Consider the following 20,843-nt stretch of genomic DNA (forward strand, 5'->3'; position numbering starts at 1 on the left):
TATTAGACAAGACAGCAGTGCACTCTAGGAATGACCCTGTTGTATTTCTGCTTTTGTAGGATATTAAAGGCACCTTTTGATGTATTCCAGCTCCCGCCTTTAAATCCATTCACAACCTCCACATGTCTCACAGGTGCTGCTGCATGGAACTAGTACTACCGCAGCCTAATTGTGTGTTATTGATCCAGAGGAATTTGTTGAGGCTGCATGTACTTGTAAGCATCAATACTAATTTATTGTCCAGCAGAGACAATATGAGCACTGTGTGTGACTACAGAGGTGGTTAAGGGATCATAAGATATCAAACTTTAAACCTGCACTTGCCTGACCTTAATTTTTATAATGGACACAGACATTATTAAAAAAATAATGACCTTACAAGAGAGCAAGAGATAAGTCAATATGACACCAAAGAGTACTCGCTGCAGAAGGACTCCAGCCTCATTCAAGCCATCATAGCTCAGATGAGCGTAATTGTCTTCCTGTCGAAAGTATAAAAAGAAGTGACATGTCTATTTTCATGTTGTGAGGGAGGAGGATGTTATGTACGTCTTTGTGACGTTGGAGGAACAGAAGGAGAGCTGACTCATTTTATTCTGGCAATTATATCCCTCATATGGACTGTGTGTCGGGAGAGTGGAGGAATGGGGAGGGCGATTACGTTGCTTATATAAGAACAGACCAATAGGAGAGGAAGGAAGTCGATTTTAGGTTTTCTCCTTTTTTTTTTTTTTTTTAGATTTTTTTGTTTGTTTGTTTTGTTTGTTTTGTTTTGATGCAAAATGAAACTTGTTCAGGAACATCGTGCTCACAAATTGGCATCTCCGTGTTGGGCTCACAGCCTCTTGGTGCAACTTGACCCAGTTAACATGCGGCTGTGGAAGACCTGCTTGTAGAACTGGACTGGAGTCCTGGGCTGGGGTCCAAACTGAGAGGAATTATCACTGGGCTTGGTTTTCCAGCGTGACAGAGTCACTCTGAGATTCATGTTTCACATGATGGAGTAGACCTCCCCGTGGCCTGCTGTTCTGCCACCCCTGCTGATGATATCAAATCTTCCATCCTGGTGCGTTTGCTGAGTTGCTGAGATAAGGAGCTGCAGTGCTCGCCTCAAGTGTGAAATTCAGCAGTGTCTTTTCTCCTTTACTCCTAATCTGCTTTCTCGGGGGCAGGGATTTTCATTTGACTTTCTAATTTTCGCCCGGTCTGCTCAGCGGCTCTTGTGGGATCTGTGGCGTAGTCCCAGCGCGACAAAATATTTTAACAGTGTGTGTCTGTCTTTGTGTACACAGAGGACATTTTTGGATGCGCAGAAGGCAGTAATTGAAGAATTCACCATGAACAAAAACAAGAAAGAGAAAGAGTTCTACAGCCTAGATGTCGGAGATTCGACGTTCACAGTTCTGAAGCGATACCAGAATTTAAGACCCATCGGCTCAGGAGCGCAGGGAATCGTCTGGTAAGTGTTTCAACCTCATTTATAGTCAGTCAGCAGCTATGTGGTGAAATATGTTTCACAGAACCACATGAAAACCACAGAGCATTTCATTTAACATTGCCTCAAGAAATAACTATATAAATCCATGTAAATCAGAGTTTTTATTTGTTTTCTTGATGACAAAAGCTGAAATATTTATACTATCAAAGTGACGCATTCCCATCATTCCTCCATGTCTGCTGCCTGTTCTGCCTCATTTGTGACCGTATCTTGAATTTCCTTCGTCTCTTTGTCCTTCAGCTCAGCTTACGACCAAATCCTTGAACGAAATGTTGCCATCAAGAAGCTGAGTCGGCCGTTTCAGAATCAGACCCATGCCAAGAGGGCGTACAGAGAGCTAGTCCTAATGAAATGTGTCAATCACAAAAATGTAAGTATGCAAATCTGCTGGGCTACATCACACTCCACCAGTAGGAGACATACTGCTTTAGATTGATAAAATCTTATGCTTAAATGTGTAATGATGCTTTCATGTTAATATCATTCTGATTGATGGTGTTTTGTATCCACAGATCATCGGCCTATTAAATGTATTTACGCCACAAAAATCATTAGAAGAGTTCCAAGATGTGTAAGTAACGTCTGTTTGTTTTCATTGTCAGGTATACATTGTGTATTGCTCATAAACCAGAATGACTCCCTCTTGTGTGTTTGCTTTAAATGACTCCCACGCTCACACATATAACTGTTTCTGCTCTGTCAGGTACTTGGTGATGGAGCTGATGGATGCCAACCTGTGCCAGGTCATTCAGATGGAGCTGGACCATGAGCGGCTGTCCTATCTGCTCTATCAGATGTTGTGTGGTATCAAACACCTCCACGCTGCCGGCATCATTCACAGGGTGAGCATCAGTCGGCCTACTACAGGAACGACACAGACCGATGCCAGGCGAGCGCTCTGAAGAGGAACTGTTAAATCTGCTGTTACATGACACTAAAGTAGAAACGGTCAACTGGCACGCCGTTAGATCAGGAGTGTAGTCCTTTAACTACCAATAAAAACCTATAAAAATATATTGGACACACTTTGTGTTAACTGTTTCTGCTAAAACAGCATTCATATTTGTGTCTTTTTTCTTTTGTCTAAATTCGAAGGAAGTGTTCTTAATGAACCAAACCCTATATTTCAAGTAGCTCTCTTGTAGCTGATACAAACCTCTGACCTCCTCATCAAATAGGGGAGGTGAGTGTATGATTTCCACATCTGGATCAATAATACCAGGTGTACAATGCACCGGCCCCATCATGAAGAGAGACTCGCAACAAAAACAAGACAAGACAAAATCATTACTGTGAAATGTCACTGCTTGATTTATTCTGTAAAACTTGATGTGTTTGTTATTAGCAAACCAAACACTTCGATAAATAGTTTTGTTCAGAGAAATATGGCAAAGTTAAATTATGTCATCTTTTACAAAACAGCTGCAGCTGGCACCTGCAGTACATCACTGTACTTTAATGATGGATGATAAAGCTCTCTGTGATTGTGTAACTTTTATAGACAATAAAAAAAAGCTGAACAATCTTTGTTTGAATGTAACAGCTGATCAAGACGCTGTAATGTAGGCTGCATGTTGTCTCATTGTGGTGTTTCGCTGCTTCACTATAACTATGCTATAAGGGGAAAATAAATACATTAGCTGCACGCACACTCCTTCAATAAGGCCTTTGCTCTTCTTTGAAAACATTAACACCATTTTTTTTGCCGTGTGTCCCTCTGTAGGATCTCAAGCCCAGTAACATCGTCGTCAAGTCAGATTGCACACTGAAGATTTTGGACTTTGGCTTGGCTCGGACGGCCGCCACAGGCCTCCTGATGACACCGTATGTGGTGACGCGTTACTACAGAGCACCTGAGGTTATTCTGGGCATGGGCTACCAAGCCAACGGTTAGTATTTATCTATGACCTGCTGCTCTTTTCTTTTCAGTATAAAAAGACCTTTAAAGCCTTTTTGCGTCAGATCTGTTATAACCCACATTCAGGGACCTGAGATAAATCTTGCTTTTAACACCGTGTTAGCTGCTTCTGTATAATGGGGATTTATTATAAGAAAATTCTCACTAACCGGCCTCCTATGTGTTACTAACCTGTTGTTATGCATTCCTCTCACCTCTTATTGGCTTTGATTACCCTGTTCCACTAAACTAGTGGACATATGGTCTGTGGGCTGCATATTGGCGGAAATGGTTCGCCATAAAATCCTCTTCCCAGGAAGGGACTGTATCCTTGGGACTTTAAAATACTTGCAAAGTGACTGTGCTGTCCCTGCTGAGCTGGATTGAATATAATACTTTGTGCCAGGCTGTGGGGAGTTGTTAATATAGTGTCAATTCTCATTTTTATCCGCTCACCACTGCATTGCTCTTCCTCTGATGCACCTGGCTGATGCTGCATGTTCTCCATTTTCATTTCCACACATCATCACACCACTGCCTCTCTGTTTGCCTTCTTCTCAGTTTGCCTTTTGTTGTTTTTTATCCTTCTTTATGTGTGTGTCTTTATTTTCTCATCATCATTTTTTGTTTGCATGTCCACCTCCCTGTCATCTCAACATCCACCTCCAGTGGACGTATGGTCAGTGGGCTGCATAGTGGCCGAGATGATCAGGGGAAGCGTGTTGTTCCCCGGCACTGATCGTATCCTTCCCCATCATTGATTGAATCACCGTGTCATCGCTTCATTCTGTGTGAAGAGATCCAACACCATCTTGATAGCTTCCCTCTGTCACTTTGTCACAATCCATTTTCGAGTTTTCCACTTGACAAACGTGACCTCCATCATTGCTCTTCTCCAGAGCAGTTCATGTATGAGTTGTATAGGAGAAGAATGAGTGCATAGATCATGTGATTTAGCTGTGTTATGTGTGTATATGGGGTATTGGTGCGTGCACCTCAAAAAAGCTTAAATGTTGCTGCCATGATGTCATGGTGTGTGTGTGCGTAGTGTTTCCTTAACATTTGCACTTCAGACATCGACCAGTGGAACAAGGTAATTGAGCAGCTCGGCACTCCATCTCAGGATTTCCTAATGAAGCTGAACCAGTCAGTAAGAACGTATGTAGAAAACAGGCCACGTTATGCTGGATACAGCTTCGAGAAACTCTTCCCAGACGTGCTCTTCCCCGCTGACTCTGATCACAACAAGCTGAAAGGTAAGCGGTGTTATATCATAATCCAAAACCGTTAAAAATGCATCCATCAGACCCCAGTTGAAGTCATGTGATTCATACCTCAACACCTTATCTGTTTGTTGTTTCTCCCCTCAGCGAGCCAAGCAAGAGATCTCTTATCCAAGATGTTAGTGATTGATGCCTCCAAGCGCATCTCGGTGGACGAGGCCCTGCAGCACCCCTACATCAACGTTTGGTATGACCCAGCAGAAGTGGAAGCGGTAAGTGGATCGCCGATCGCACTGCGTGATCCTTAAATGGGGTCACATGATATTTTAATTACTTCTGTGGAAGCGGAAAGTTGGCATCGCTCCTCTACCACCAATGTGCCATTTAAGCCATTTTCTCTTTCTTAGCCACCTCCGAAGTTCGCAGACAAACAGCTGGACGAGAGGGAGCACACTGTGGAGGAGTGGAAAGGTTAGACAGCATGCTAAGAATCTTAACACTCAACTCCACACTTCATTTTCACAGTTAGTTTCAGTGTATTATTTACCCTCCGCCCCCTGAGTCAGCACGAACTAACCACTGTGCCAAGCTGAGCTGTTGATTTCACAGATAAAATACTTTTTTCTTTTCTTTTTTTTGAAAATTGGTTGGTGCAAACCTCACTACATGTTGAGCATGGGAATTTAACTAATTATTTAATGTTATCATGCAAATACTAACCAATTGAGGGCGTTGTGTTATAGTTCTTGGATGAAATTTGTGCAAATCCGATGTGTTTACAAAGAAACGGTCAGCTGGTCAGATTGTATGAATAGCAGTGACATCATTTTTTTTCTATGCATGGAAAGCACAAAAATAAACCATGTGTAACAAAATCCAATGGGAGAGCCAGTGAATGCGTAGAAATCTAGCCAGTTGTTTACAGACATTGTTGCCTGAGGAGGTCTGCATCTCCACTGTGGTTGCCAGAGGGTGCGTGACATGACTTGAAATCCCCTTTTTAAAACCTCTCAGTTAATGTTTTCCACTGTGGGGCAACCTGAGTCCGTGGGGCATGAGAGGACTTAAGATTGTGAGTAAATATCACTTTCAGTTGTGCAGCACGATGAGCTCATCCTAAACCCTGCCAGGTGATAATGACCCCTCACTCATTTTTAGAAGGGTCACACCAGCACAGCTCGTCCAAATTAGAAACATGATGCTGTTTGGACTGTACAGTATGCAATACACTCTGACTGTACAGAAAAAGTGTATCACATACTGTGCATACAAGCATCAATTCTTCCTCTCTGTGTCCCTTGCCTGACATAACCCTCTTGTGTTCTTTCACTTGTAGATCTTATTTATAAGGAAGTGAGTGAATGGGAGGAGTGGACAAAAAATGGAGTGATACGAGGCCAGCCACCTCCTTTAGGTGAGTAATCATTATAACTCTGGGAGATACCAGGAGGTGGAAGTGGAAAGGATGAATTACAGTGAATCAGTACTATTTTTGTTTGTTAGAGGCACATGATGGTTGTTTACCAGAAGCTGACACCCACTCTATATAATTAAATAAAGCAAAAGTGCTAATATCTTGCTAGTAATCTTTCTTGCATTACATTGTATTTTATTAAAATTCACTGCACACTTGTTACATGTACACAACCCAGGTTTAGCCAAGAGATGTTAAAAATAAAGAAGTAAAATCTGCTGAAGTGTTGAAAAGGTTTTCCGAAGTTACATTAAACCACTGTTTTAATACCGGTTAAAGTGTATTATAGTCATAGCCGGAGATTTTAGAAATTAAGATGATCATCAAGTTGAAATATTCATTTTTCTTTTTACAGATAGAATCATAAATAACATTTCAAGAATTAAGTCCTGGTGTTTCCACAAAACAGTACAAATAGTAATTGTAGAGCTAGAAGGATATATATTGTCAGGAAAAGTAAAGACATTTTACCCAATTCAGTCATTGTTTTATTGAATGTTTTTCTTGTAATTGTATGACTCTATTTGTAAAAGATATAAAAAATATAATATAATATGACTTTTTCGTCTGCTCAGTGCCTATGGTGACATCTGTTATGATTTGACACTGTATAAATTATTAAACTGAATTTAAATGCTTCAGTAATTACTTAATTTTTCGAAAAAGATTTAGCCCAGTTTTAACCTGTATACTTTTGGCCTGCAAATGACCCAGTCCTTTCTTACAGGGAATTTAAAATGTGACACACTTTCTACATGTGCATGTGCGACTCATCGTGTGTGAAGGCAGAATCCTGTGTATTTCAATGAAACCTATGCGTTGACGTGTGTTTTTCGCAGCACAGGTGCAGCAGTGATCGACAGCCCCCCCCAGCCCACGTCCTCCTCCTCTTCGGCCAATGACGTCTCGTCCATGTCGACGGAACCCACTGACCCTAGCAGTGACCCCACCATGACCTCTGAAACAGACAGCAGCCTGGACAGCCATACCTCTCTGGGTGCACTGGCCTGCTGCAGATAACGGACACACACACAAAACACAACTCACAAACCCACACCTACACAAAAGAACAAACCTTTCCTCATGAAAGGGTCTAGGCCAATGGAACTTCTCATGTTAGTTTGTAGAGCTGCTTTTAATGTACAGTTTGTTTTTATTTCCCCCTCCCTCTATCCTGCTGTAAATGATTGTGGTTTGAAATTGTATCATTATTACTGTATTTTTGCTGCAAAGAATCAAGAGTATGATTTGATGTGAATCTGTGATGTATGTAAGGAAAGAGAGGGATTTGAGTGTACTTGACACATTGCTGTTTTTTAGCTACTGCTACACAGTCGACTATCACACTGTTAGCAATGCAATATTATGTTGGGTATATTTTTGAATTGTTCATTTGGCATTTTTGTATTATTCTTGGGACATTTGAATGAATTTACACCAATCCTCACTTTTAAAAGTAGACTATAGCACACTTAATCTCGGATCCAAATGCAAATGGATAGATTTTATTTTGACATGATTCCTCATCTTTCTTGTAGAAAGCATCCCAAGTTAACTTATTTCCTAGTATTATGTCACCTCTGATTGTGTGTATCTTGACAAGCGGTCAAATGCCCTGTTGCCCTGACACTGAATTTCTTTTTTCTACTATAGCATACTGTAAACTGACTGTATTTTAACTTGTTTATTGATTTAGATGTAATTTGTAGATGACGGTCTGTTGGATGAGGAAGAACAGGGTGAATGTAAGTGAATAGACATGTGGCATTGCAACGAGCCAATGATAACTGTTAGCGCTGTAACAAGTTAATATAGGCCACTCCACTGACTAGGATGAGTGAGCTGTGTTTGGGGACTGTCACCAGAGACTAAGTCTAAATTAGTCACTTTACCCTGATGGCAGGTTCGTTCAGACTTTATTCACAGCTGTCTGATATTTAGGATATTTCATTTAAGTGCCCTTAACTCAGTTCAGTGATTTTCAGTCCTCTCCGTGGCAGATGCCCCTCTCTTCTGTGGTGCGTCTTTCTGAGTTCTACCTCACACAAACACACACACATATACTCAACCATGCGTTTTTGAAGATACAGTATGTATATCATGGCACACATCATTCGAAAGAAATGCGAAAAAACATCCACTTTTTTTTCTGCATTTGTGTTATTTATTTATTTATTTATTTCAAGCTAGGCGGTGTCTATTGTATGTAATGTACATTTCATTCAGAAGTACTATTTATACGCATTTTGTTTCTTTTTTTTGTGTGCAATATAATTCATAGATTAGTATACTTGGTAATTGATCTGTACATTTTTAATGTAGATGTATGTATGTTTCTGAGAGTCAGGAAACAGGCATTTGCTACCTGCCACGGTAACCTTTGGATGTATTTGATGGCTCAAATTCCCAACCTGTCCCTTTTTGCCCTTTTTCATGGTTGGGCACTATAGGCAGTAACCAGTAACCCCTAGCATCAGCTCCCAGAATGCACTTTGGGGATTGTGACGCATGTCCTGACCCTTTCTGGGCCACATTTTAAATGACTGTTGTGGCTTCCTCTCTTTTGTGTTTTTTTTTCTCCTTCCCCTCCATCTCCTGGAAAATAGAAAAAGTTAGAATAGATTACGCATGAGTTTTCTCTGAGCAAATCTGGTTTTAGTGCAGGTACAGTTAGAGGAAAGAAAGGAAAGCCATTCAGCACTACTGGGATGATGCTGTCGTCTTCTGATGGTTTTGGCCAAATATGGACAGTAATGAGAAAAAGCTGTTGTGTTGTGGTGTGTTATGATAAGGCCAGGTGTGTGAATTTTAAGCCTTTGGATCTGAAATTGCCTCACTAACAGACCAATAATATACATCAGAAATGGAAACTGTCTACAGTACCTTCAACTCCAGCAAATAAAAGAGTTGAATTTTAATGTCTCACGTTGTTCTTCCTTTCACTGTCCAGTTCTAACATCAACAGGGGGTTTATAAGGAAGACAATATGCCTCATGTCATTGATAAGGCTTTTTCTGGTCTCCTACAGACAATTTTAGTCAATAAATAATCAGCTACATGACCAATGGAGTATAATAGTCAGGAAGTTTGTGGAATGGTAACATGGGAGGTGCTTGGTCCCTAGGAGTTCTCGTTTGGCACCGGCACTAGTCAGTGTAGGCACAAGACGGCCATACTAAAGAGGATACAACGGCAAGTAGTACTGCACTAGAGGTATTTGGTCTTCAAAGCTTTGGGGCTGGCAGGTCTTCCCAGTGTTCAAGCTCCTCCTCTGATGGACCAGATGAAAGCAGGTGGGTCTGGTCTAGTTGGTCCGTGTTGCTCCTGTGGTCAGATCTCCGAGGGTTTTGAAGAACTCCTCCATCTCCTGCTGGAGGAGGATGTTTCGGTTCTCTGCGGCTTGATGCGCCCGCTCTGAGTTCCTGAGTCGGATCTCCAGCATCTGAAACTTCTTCCTCTCCTGGTCCAGCTCCTCCTCGAGATGGTTCACCTGGGCCTGGAACTTAGAGCAGGACTCCTCCAACCTCAAAGAAAAGAAGAAGACATCATAAATAAAACCTCATGTGGAAATGAATTCGTTTTTTGATAGGAAATAACGACTGAGTCATCCTTACTTTTGAATCCTGCTTTCATAGTTTGTCCTCTGCTTCTTCAGATCCAGCTTAAGCTCAGTTAGCATGTTGGTGAGACCTTCATTTGTTCCAGTGAGATCATCCTCAGTCCCACTCGCACTGTGATCTGGAGTATTTGCACTGTCCGTCCCCTCTGTCGATCTTTCTTGACCCTGTCCCGCTTTTACTGCTTTGTCACTTTGCTCTGGATCGGCCAGTGAGATCTCAAAGGACATCCAGATGGAGGAGGTGTCGGCGGGCAGGCTTAGACTGGAGGGGGCGACGTTGTCGTAGGCAGACAGTCTGTGGGATTGGTGGAGGGCTCTGTGAGACAGGGACGTACGAGAGGAGTCTTCATCAGAGTCCCTCTGCGAGTCCTTGAGAGAAAGAGTGGTCTCTTTGAGGGAGAGGGTTGAATCCTTTAGAGACAGAGTCGAGTCTTTGAGTCTTTCACCAGAGGACGTGGTGCGCCTGTGAGCTCGGAGAGACGACAGGCCATTCATCAGCCAGTTGCTCCCACCAGCCGCTGACACATCCCCCGCTGAACCCCCTATTTTTCCCCTTGACCCCCTCTCGGATGCTGCACTGCCCTTGAAGGAGCACCTCCAGGAGGGCAGGGCTTTAGACTGTTTACTGGGGCTTAAAGCCACTTCACCTCCACTTTTCCCTTCAGTTTTACTGCTCGATTTTCCGTCCATTTTCTCCTCTGATTTACTTTTGCTCTTCCCCTCCATCTGACCATCCTCACCCTTCTCCGATGTTGTACTCGGGCTCGGTGTAGTCGGCCTACTGCCTGAAATAGGAGTGGAAGATGGGGGTTTCTCTTTAGGGGATTTAGAGCCTGTGCCTGAGGAGGGTGCGGGGTCAGTGTCTTCTTGTGAGTACCACTCCACCTTGCACCGTTGGAGAGGGCTCAGCTGTGACTGTGGGGAGGTCCTGCTCTCTGGCTCTGGCTCCTCATGTTGATAAAGTCTGGAGTGTTCACTGATCAGCACAGTCATCAGGTGCTGCACCTGGGAACTACCTGTTTATAAAGGCAGACACACATTCACTTAAGGTAGGAATTAGCCTGCTCTAAACATGTCATTTGTTCGTGTTGATTGGAAAAACAGATTTTTGTGAGAAATTCTTGACATTAACACCAACCCTCCATCATAGTAACTGGATCCTCCACTCTGGGCCGAAGGATGTTGGGTCCAAACACGGTGGCCAGATTCTGAACACTCATCTTGTTCTCGTTGGAGTGAGACTGAACTTCATCCAGAAACCTGTGCAGACAGAAACCAGTGTGTGAGTATATCCGGCTACTGCATTTCTCACATAAAGCCCTCAGCACTGCACTCCTTGTTCCTTTCAGTAAAAATCAAACTCATGAAAACAGGAGACTGAGTCACGCTTCTGGCTGGTGTGTGGGCACAGCTTGTGGTTATAAAGATGCAAAAGACGTGCAATTATGCACAGTCAGAGTCAATCAATGTGATGTCATGTTGCCTGATGGCAGGGATGTGGGTGGAGCAAATGCTATTTCTCTTGTATGACAGTGACAAGCCATCAAATAGTGAATGAGGAACAGCGACAACAATGAAGCAGTCACATTAGTGAGGTTAATAACTAATTGTTTAATACAGGGCACAACAGGGACAACAATGGTTTTAACATACCTGCAGATGTATTTGAGGATGCTGTAGTTGACCTGAGGAAGGGATTTCACCTGTTTGCCTAGCTCTACGATACCCTGCAGCAAGAAAAACACATGTTAACCATCAAATGAATGGTTTTAAGATATATCTATCGTGACAAGCAGAAATTTCATTACCACTTCTTTATCCTTGGTAAGTAGCTGAGCACAAGAGAGAAACTGTGTGTATTTGGAGAATGGGATTATAGGCTCTGGCAGCTCCCTTATGTACAGCTTTAGCAGTGATGCCACTGTGTGGACATCTGTGGTACTGTAAGAGACAGAGAGTGCACATGAAGAATAATATCCAGTTATTACAGCCTGGCATGCTGCTACTAGTCCTTCCACTACCTCACCTGTCAAAAACTGGCTTCTCGCCTCGGTCAAACGCATCCTGTAGCTCCCGAACGTGATTGGTTTGTCCAGGGGCCCTGAAAAGACCCTCTTCCTTCAGCCCGTGTTCACGTATAAAACACACACACTGTTCGACTACCACCGGCACCAGTCGCTGGGGTCCAGATTGAGCCTCATACAACATGGTCTCCTCTAGGTGCTGCCCAAAGACACCTGAGGACGCACAGAAAGGACAATGAACAGCAGCCAATTTAGTTTGGGATATTTCCTTAAAAATGTATTATCAATTATTATTTATATTTGTATGCAATGTTTAAGAACCACACCTCCTCCAAGTGGAGCCCATATGACTCTACGTATGGCTCTGACCCATTCCTCCATGTCACTCTGAGAATTGGCCATCAGCAGGAATGATTCATGGCTTATACCTGTTCGATCTTTTTCTCCACCGCCCCCTGAGAGCACAACCGTATTTCATGACTTCCTGGACCAACAGGAGCAAATGATTAAGACATCACATGAAAAACAAATACCACTTTTGCAAGTTAGTTTGCTCATCACTGAAACCATATCCCGTAACTGTAAACAAGTGGGTTCTTCTAGATGGGAACTTCAGTATTTTCAATAACCTTATTAGCCCCTGCTCCCCTGTAAAGTACAAAGATGCAGCCATGCAGCTCTGCCTCTCTCCCCTCTCTTTCCTCATGGGCACACGCAGCTTGACACCACCTGGTTTGACATTTTAGTTTGACATTTTAGTTTATTTTAGTTTAGCTTTGATTACACTACTGCATGTGAAAACATCTCCCTTTATGTGACTTTGTTTTTAGGAGGTGCAAGTATGTCTACATTTCTAAAAGCAAGTTTGTTAATGATAAAATGTTTTTACGTTTCTACTGACAGAAACCATAAATACAATCCAAAGGACAGAGATCTGGTGGATTTGGCAGAGCGTAGCATGTGTCTTACTGTGTGAGATGTATATCAGTACCTGCTTTTAAGTCCTGCACTGTGGTGCATGGTGTGTTTGTGTGAGAGAAATGACCCAGAAAGAGTAGTGTTCCCAGTGGACACCAGTAACTGCACCACTGCACACTGTCTCCTCTTTTCCTCTTGTCCTGGACATTTTCCTCTGTGTCTGTTTTCACTCTGTTATTTCACTAGTTTTCACTCTGTTATTTCACTAGTTTTCACTTCAAAAGTGACACTGGATTCCATTTTACATATCAAAATACATTAGTGTATTTGCACGTTTTACCCAATTACCTATTACATATCAAGTGTCACAGTTGTTCCTGTGCAGTATTACCACAAATCAGGCTACATCCATAGGCAGCCAGTTATTTGCTCTTGCAAAAGTGAAATTAATAACATAGAGGGAGATACATGCAATACATTTCACCAGCCCAATCTGTATTCAGACTGATCCAATTTGTTTATTTATTTGTTTATTTGTTAGGATCCCCATTAGCTGCGCTCTAGAACGCCGCTAGTCTTCCTGGGGTCCACAGTTAAAACCAATACATTTAAACATAAATCTGCAATCACAACATAAAGACAAGTCAACAAAATCTTACATTAATTCTGTACCATCAGATTATCATCCACATCAAAGAACCTGTGTAAGACAACTCCGATGTACAGCAGTTATAAAATAAAATAAAATAAAAAGAATAAAATAAGAGGGTAAAACAAATGAAGATGACAACAAGAGATTCTATTACGCTACATAAGACCCTTTATGTGTATGTGTGTGTGCATGTGTATGTGTGCGTATGTTATTTTACAGATATGAAATTCCAAGATATTTTTTTATTTGCTTTTTGAATGTTAGTTTGTGTGTGAGTTTAGTTATTGGCAGTGGTAAGGAGTTCCATGATTTCATTGATCTGTATTCTATTGTGTGCTTCAGAAAGTTGGTGTTTGGTTTAGGAAGCGTGAAGCGGCCTTGTGTTGCCTGTCTGGTGGCGTATGTATATGAATCATGATTGTGTTTTAACTGATTGTATTGATATAAAGGTGTTTTAAACTGTAATGTTTTCCATATTGAGAGAAGTAATGCAGCATTGACTCTGTCCTCTACTTTTAACCATTGTAGACAGGAATGCATGTTGTTGATACTGTTACTGTATGGGAGCATAACAGTGTTTCTACAACACACCCTCCTCCTTGATAATCAGAGCTGAGATAAAATTTAACAAGAACCTCATCCTCAGGATTGTTAATCAACCTATAGTGCATTGAACCTGTGCTGCTGTAGGAAGTAGGTGCTACAACTGAGCCCTTTCGAAGAATCATCCAACCACGCCCCTTGATCTATGTGGTGCACACTCCTTCGTTGTGCCAACCACACATCAACAGCACTGTTAGGGTTGCTGTAGCAATCACATCCTTTATGTTATCCGGCATATTTCATCCATGCGCCCTGGCCTAAGACTCCGATGCAGCTTATTGATTTACTTTATTTGTTTCCATTCATCACAATAAGGTTTACAAAGAGAACACCAGCAGCAGTTCAGGTTCATTGTTCATATTTACTGGTTGTGATGTACACTGATGTTGCAACATTTGTGGTTTCGATGCAAACTCCTGAGTGTAAGTCAGCTGTGGCGCCCTGAATGTCTTTCTCTAGAAAATAGCTGATAGGAAATTACACCAGATATGCTTTATCAGGGTTTAGTGAAGCATACATTTTTAATGAAATCCTAAAATGAGCATGGTGTTTGGCACAGCAGTAAACAGATGGTTCAGCATCCCTAGAACAAGACCTCCTCACTTATTGACTTCCTTACACAGTGGCGCTGTCGCCATGCCAACTCACCTGGAATTATTTCAAAAAGGTGGCGACCAGGCTCGTCCTGATTGGCGGGCAGCTCATTGACCTGACTGCCCTGAAGAGGAATACAACCCTGTAGGAGAAAGGAGAGGAGGCAGTGAGACAGACGGATAGACATAGGGACTGACAGGCAGATAGACACGAGAAAAACACCCACATCAACTGTATTCAAGAGCCAAACAAGAAATCAATCAGTGGCTCTGGACCTGGACGTGTAGTGCATGTTAAACATTATAGAGTTCTGAGCACTCTGGGCTCTGGGCATCTGCCCAACAGAGGGAGGTAATGATGATGGACGAAGGGATGACTCAGGGAAACATCTCTTCATCTATTTATCCCTCTGCCGCTTGCTGATGTACATGCATCTCTGATCCAGCATAGAGATGGTCAGAGGTCACAGTCTGAGTGCTTACAGGAGAACCACAGGGCAGCAAGTTATCACTTTATCCCTGTGTGTCAGGGTAATAACAGCGCTCTAAGACACAAATGGAGATTGTGGGGATGGACGATTTTAGAGGGAAAGATTAATGGATATTTATACAGCTATAATTTGACACCCAAAAATATAAAGACAAGTGTGTGTAGCTGGAAAAATCAACACCACCTAATACAAGTGCTTTATTTTCCCCTGAGGCCTACAAAATGTATTTTGTCACCCTGTTTTTCAGGAATCAATAAGCTATTTTCAGAGTTGGTGAACACACATTGGATCAGTTGCCCCGGGGGGGAAATACTCATTAGATAAATTCATGAAGCTTGAATATGTATCAGGCTTCAGACTAAAATCAATCCAAACCTCCCGAGGCAACAGGTGACATCAGGTAACTCTCTTGTATATGCATGTGGCTTATTTTGTGCGTGTCACCTGTGCCTTGGTTTCATCCTGGTCCTTGTAGAAATACAGAGCTTCAGTCCTCAGGACAAACCAACGCAGCTGCCAGTTTTTCATGATACTCCGCTGCCTCTTTAGCCAGCCTGCCTTCAGCGCTTTCTCCTGATCCAGAGGCGAGCAGGGCCTGGACACCCGAGACAGCTCTCCAAGCACCATGCTCTTGGACCGTGCTGCATGGACAGACACATAAAGAGAAAGTGAGCAAGAAGAGGCTTTCAGGATTACAAGATTAAGAGCATCAGAGTGAGACAGAGAGAGAGAGAGAAAAAGAAACACAGAGTTACATTAAGATGGAGGATATGTGTTATTTTTGGATTTTCTTCCTTACTCTAAAAATTCACCCAGATCTACAATCATTATTCACAGGACTCTCTCGTGTGTGCAGCTAAGTCCATGGGCTTGACCACGCATCCAGATTTCCTATTAGGACAATTCATCCAGAACACAACCTCCATTTTGTAGCAGAGACATCCTGCTTTAAGATGAAGCCCATCAATCAGTTACAATGCATTTTATAATGCGATTCAGATATTAATAGGGGCACATATTAATTTGAGGTTTACTGCTGTACAGAGGGGGATTTTATTTCATATTAGGTCGCACTTTAACAACCACAGACCAATCACATGCATGGATTATATATTGGCATCTGTGTGCCAAAGGTACATAAGAAAAACAGTGACAGTAGAGTGATCCCTAGGGAGTCAGGGTGAGAGAGAAAGAGCGAGAGAGATAAACAGAAGGCAGAGGGAGAGGAGAGAGAAGAGAGAAATCAATGGCGTCTTTTTTCCTGTTAATTGCATCTCGCTTTCTGCTGAGGACAGCAGGGAAGGTATCTGTAAGGGCCAGGACTGAAATCTCTCTTTCTGTTTCTCTCCTGTTATCTCTCTCTCTTTCTCTCTCTTATTTATCATCAGCTCTCTGTCTGGACTCATCATTTTATTTCTCCCCTCTCTGGACATCCTTCATTTACAGAGCCACGAGTGCTGGCAGGGGAGGGCACCGGAGACCGAGTGTACCAGTCATTAACAGAACTGTATGGTGACAGAAGCAGACAGGGCAAGATCTAAAAATACAGAAGACGTGGCATCTTCACATCTCAGAGAGGAGCTGTTTTTTTAAATTATCTAATGTCAGCAAAGAGCTGTGAGTGGACAAGAATTAAATCATCTCTCCAGGAAATAATGTCACTCAAAGGGCATCGCCTCATATTTAATAACACAATTTACATGTCCACTTAAGCGCTTTTATGTTACTAATTATGAGCTATTATAAGCACAAATTAATCGGATTCAGACATTTAAATTAAAGAAGGATGACCACAGCATAGACGAATATGATACTCCTCTACATTTTGTATTATGAAAATTGTAACCAAGGAAAAGACATGACTCCACATGTCATGTTTTCTGTGATTGTTAAACAAATATCCAACTTTTTATATGCATATATATACTGTATATACAGTATATTTCATTCTTTCATTAATGTGTAAACAGCAGAATCCTATATCCTATTGTTGCTAGTATTGCAATAGGACTGCTCTGATTATTGATTATTAATTGTAGCATTGTGCATTTTTTGTGGAGAAATTAAAACATTTTGCTGTTCATTATATATTTATTATAAATATCAGTAAATATATTCAAATATATTAGTGTGAATGTTAAGATAGTGTAGTATAGTATATGTATATATATGAATGTGTCACTACCTTCAACAATATTTTCTAATGATTGTAATTAACAAAGTGCAGTAAAAATTCTTAACTTTATAGATCTTTTTATGAATTACATTTTTACAAAGATGATAAAAAAGAGTCTTCATGGTGATTTAACATTTTTAAAACAATTATTCAGCCAAACAAATGATGGAGTGAAGCCTCAGCCACATCTAACTACTCAGGGTTTCTAGCAATAACATCTTCCCGTAAGGCTTGCCACTCCACTTAGCTGCTTAGGATTCAAGTCTGAGATCCAAGTTTCTGAGTGCAGATCCAGCTCTGTGATGCTGTCTGAATTTGCCCTGAATGATGTTGCATAAAAGGGTCAGAGGAGAGCAGAGCTGGGAATCCAACCAAAGGAGAATACCATTACAGCAAATGAGAGATGGCAAGCGCACCAAACGTGGCAAGCAAACTTAAGTGGCCACTACGCTTTTATGGTCTTATTTTTACAGCTGGTCTAGAATAAGGACAAGGACAGCCAGGGGAGAAATGAAGCACACACACAGTAATGGTTCTTCAAGCTGCTGCTGGCCAACATTTCACTCTGTTGTCATGCAAAAAAATGTATATTTGCAAACCTCACAGACTTTTATTTGCAGTCACGGCCGCAGTGCCTGCAGTCATGTGGATACACTCCTCCCAGCTACCTAAAGCAGTGTTCGTTGGTTGTCTATAGCAACCACCTGCTGTGTAGAGCACAGCAAGTATTTATACTCATCGCGATAATCTCAGCGCCAGCAGTACAGTTAGTTGCTGTGGTGTACAGCTTCCATATCCATCTTCACGCAGTCATGTGAGAGGCATGTAAATGTGGCGTGCTGACTTATGTGGTCACAAGTGGATCTCACCCGACGTTAGAGGAACTATGTTTGACGCCCAGCTGTTGTGTTATACAGAAAAGAGCCCATGCATTCCCCCTCGCCACTGCTCATGTCTGAGTCTGGCACCTGCTCAAAACCACAACCCATGCCCCCACCGTGTGCTCAGGTGTGACCGTGTCAGGACAGACCATTGTCACAGGGAGAACTGTCCCTCCAGCAGCCATGTTTAGTACAACCCACAGTGATCTCCATCAGGATCTCTCTAAGAATGAAGAGGGTACAATCAAGAGACAAGAGGGATTACATCACCCTGTAGTAGTGCTTGTTAACTCTCAATGAGCACAGCAGATAAAGCCTCATGCAAGAAAACTCAGGTCACAGCTGATAGCAATAGCCGCTGAGATGCAGAATGACACCGGTGTGGACGTGCGGCACATGCCCGGCATTGTTACACCTTATGATGTCATTATCAATGAGAGCAGTGACAACAGCGTAGATATTATTATTACCAAGATGGGATGTCAGATGGAGCTCTGCAGAGGCAGGGAGACAAGAAACAGATCACAGCAAAAAAAAAAGAAAGAGAGAAAAGAAAAGAGAAGAGAAGAGATGGAGCGTACAGGAGGGATGGAGAAAGGGGAGGAGGGACCGTGCTTACCCCGGCGTGCCTGTTTTATCTTGGGGCTCAGCATGGTTACCGTTGCTGTGCTGCTCCCTCTCACAGAGACATGACTGCATCCCTCTGTTCACACACTATTCCTCCACTACTACTACACACATGCACACATGCACACACGCACACACACACACTCAGCACCTCACGCTGCTGCCTCGCCCTGTTACTCCTCATCCTCTGCAAGCATCTCTCTCCTCCAGCTCACTGTCTTGCACTTGGACACTGTCTCCATCTGATTTCACACACACACGCACATGCACGCACACATGCTTACAAGCACTTAACCATACACCCTCCTCTTCTTCCTCCCCTAATTCCTTTCGTCTCTCTCTCTCTCTCTCTCTCTCTCTCTCTCCCTCTCTGTCCCACTGGCCCGGCGTGCTGTTGTTCTCACACAACTAGAGCCCTGCCCACTCTCTCTCTCTCTCTCTCTCTCTCTCTCTCTCTCTCTCCCTCTCTGTCCCACTGGCCCGGCGTGCTGTTGTTCTCACACAACTAGAGCCCTGCCCACTCTCTCTCTCTCTCTCTCTCTGCCTTCTGCTGCACACTTTCAGTATCAATTTCTCACCGTCTATAAATATGTCTGGCTGTGTGTCCTATGTCTTGTCACTCATTTCTTTACATTGGCTCCCCCATCACTCCACAGTCGCTCTTGCTGTTTGCTCATGGAGATTTGATTATGGTCTATAGTCTGCACCTGGAGTACAACCTCAGATCAATACATTTGATTTAAACTGACACCATCCCCACTGTCAAAAGACTGAGGTAGAGCAAGTGGACGTGTCATTATGTGTCGTCTGTACCTCTAAACAACTGCAGATGTGTGGCAGCTGGCTGATCGTCATGTGTTTCAAACTGACAAAAAACTTGACTTGATCATGAGTCACTCTGGCTGGGATTTTCAGTCTGAAGGGAAATGCAACACCGCTTGGGAATCTGCATGGTGAAAGCCACAGCACTCAAGGGTGTGATGTTCTTGTTCCTATTCTGTCTGGTAGTGATGTGATAAAGCAGATAAATGCTGCAGTTCAAGAGGCAGCATGAGAGTCAAACGCAGCACAGAGACTCTGAGCTGACTGAGGTTTCTCATATGAAAAGATAACCTACTCAGCTCACACATAACAATCAATCAATGACAGATGGTCAACAGTATGCACAGCCCCTTAGGAAGGCTTTATTATAGGAAGCAGCAGTGCATTAGCGATACAACTTTGTCAATTTAATTTGTTCCACCTTCAGCTTATTATTAAAGAGCAAGGCTGATCCAAAACTGCTGTGGACCCATAAATCACAAAGTTTAAGTTTATAATAGAACTCAAGAGAATCATAGCAACAGCAGCATGCTAAAAATGACCATTTATGCAAAAGAAATTTTAAAAAAACAAAGCTTTACCTGCTGATTCCTTTAGTGTATCACCGGCCATAGCAGCCCTGGATGCTTTCATTGCAGTGAACTCGTCTGCACAGTGAATCCCTCTCCACTGGGCCCATTTCTAGAGCCAGTCACACACACACACACACACACACACACACACACACACACACACACACACACGCACGCACACACACACACACACACACACACACACACACACACACACACACACACACACACACACACACACGGGGACACTCAGACTTTAAACAATGGAATTACAGAAATCTCAGTTTAATTGACCGTCACAAATCTAATGACATTCACATACCCAAAGAGAAGGGACTATACTATTCTTGCCATCAACACAGCGGTGACGTGTGCCTGAGGAATGCTGATGTGAACAGATTCTCATAGAAGGAAGAGAGGAAATAAAGACAGTCATGAGAGTATTACTTGCCAAGTCATCCTAGATGGGCGGACCGGATGACTCTCAGCCTCGAGTCAGACTCTCTGTGCCCAGCAAGAAAGCATCACACAGTCCCAAAGCAGCTTCTGTGATTGATACTGAGAAATAGGTGTAATGCTCTCCCACTGTCTGTGTCATCTGGATTTTCAGTTTGTCTGCCATTCAGGAAGTGAGCTAGCTTGATGGAGAAGTGAAAACTGCTGACTTCTGTCCAAAAAATTATTATAAGTTGTTTTTTTTGTGTGTGTGTGTGTGTCTTTTTTTAAACCTTATTACTGTACATTTTCTTTGCTCCTAATAGGGTAAAATGCAG

General features: G+C 42.5%; 2 protein-coding genes across 13 annotated transcripts in view; one reads left to right on the top strand and one right to left on the bottom strand.

Annotated features, from left to right (window-relative positions):
• mapk8a (mitogen-activated protein kinase 8a) overlaps positions 1-9,010 on the top strand; it is a 12,664-nt gene extending 3,654 nt beyond the window's left edge. For 5 of the 11 annotated variants that reach the window (XM_085800166.1, XM_085800161.1, XM_085800164.1 and 2 more), the window contains exons 2-12: positions 1,293-1,459; positions 1,739-1,868; positions 2,011-2,069; positions 2,202-2,340; positions 3,222-3,387; positions 3,649-3,720; positions 4,469-4,651; positions 4,766-4,890; positions 5,026-5,089; positions 5,955-6,032; positions 6,937-9,010. In XM_085800166.1, coding sequence (XP_085656292.1) covers positions 1,338-1,459; positions 1,739-1,868; positions 2,011-2,069; positions 2,202-2,340; positions 3,222-3,387; positions 3,649-3,720; positions 4,469-4,651; positions 4,766-4,890; positions 5,026-5,089; positions 5,955-6,032; positions 6,937-7,112 — 1,314 coding nt within the window. In that variant the 5' untranslated portion in view covers positions 1,293-1,337 and the 3' untranslated portion in view covers positions 7,113-9,010. Of the gene's footprint in view, positions 1-1,292; positions 1,460-1,738; positions 1,869-2,010; positions 2,070-2,201; positions 2,341-3,221; positions 3,388-3,648; positions 3,721-4,064; positions 4,137-4,468; positions 4,652-4,765; positions 4,891-5,025; positions 5,090-5,954; positions 6,033-6,931 lie in introns of all 11 variants that reach the window. The other 6 variants (XM_085800168.1, XM_085800170.1, XM_085800169.1 and 3 more) reach the window with 3 other exon arrangements.
• Positions 8,337-20,682, bottom strand: arhgap22a (Rho GTPase activating protein 22a). 2 transcript variants are annotated; one of them, XM_085800158.1, is made up of 11 exons: positions 20,393-20,682; positions 20,080-20,179; positions 15,437-15,633; positions 14,557-14,644; positions 12,062-12,190; positions 11,738-11,948; positions 11,520-11,652; positions 11,365-11,438; positions 10,850-10,971; positions 9,707-10,727; positions 8,337-9,616 (listed from the first exon to the last, which is right to left on the bottom strand). In XM_085800158.1, exons 1-11 carry the CDS (start codon positions 20,504-20,506, stop codon positions 9,397-9,399), a joined length of 2,409 nt encoding a protein of 802 aa, XP_085656284.1. In that variant the 5' UTR covers positions 20,507-20,682; the 3' UTR covers positions 8,337-9,396. The 2 variants fall into 2 exon arrangements, with proteins under 2 accessions (XP_085656284.1, XP_085656285.1); XM_085800159.1 differs by lacking the exons at positions 20,080-20,179; positions 20,393-20,682 and adding an exon at positions 18,669-19,143.
• Between the last annotated feature and the right edge of the window lie 161 nt (positions 20,683-20,843).

The sequence above is a fragment of the Trachurus japonicus genome, chromosome 15 (assembly GCF_045865225.1).
Source record: "Trachurus japonicus isolate A0001 chromosome 15, Traja_1.0".
Classification (NCBI taxonomy): Eukaryota; Metazoa; Chordata; class Actinopteri; order Carangiformes; family Carangidae; genus Trachurus; species Trachurus japonicus.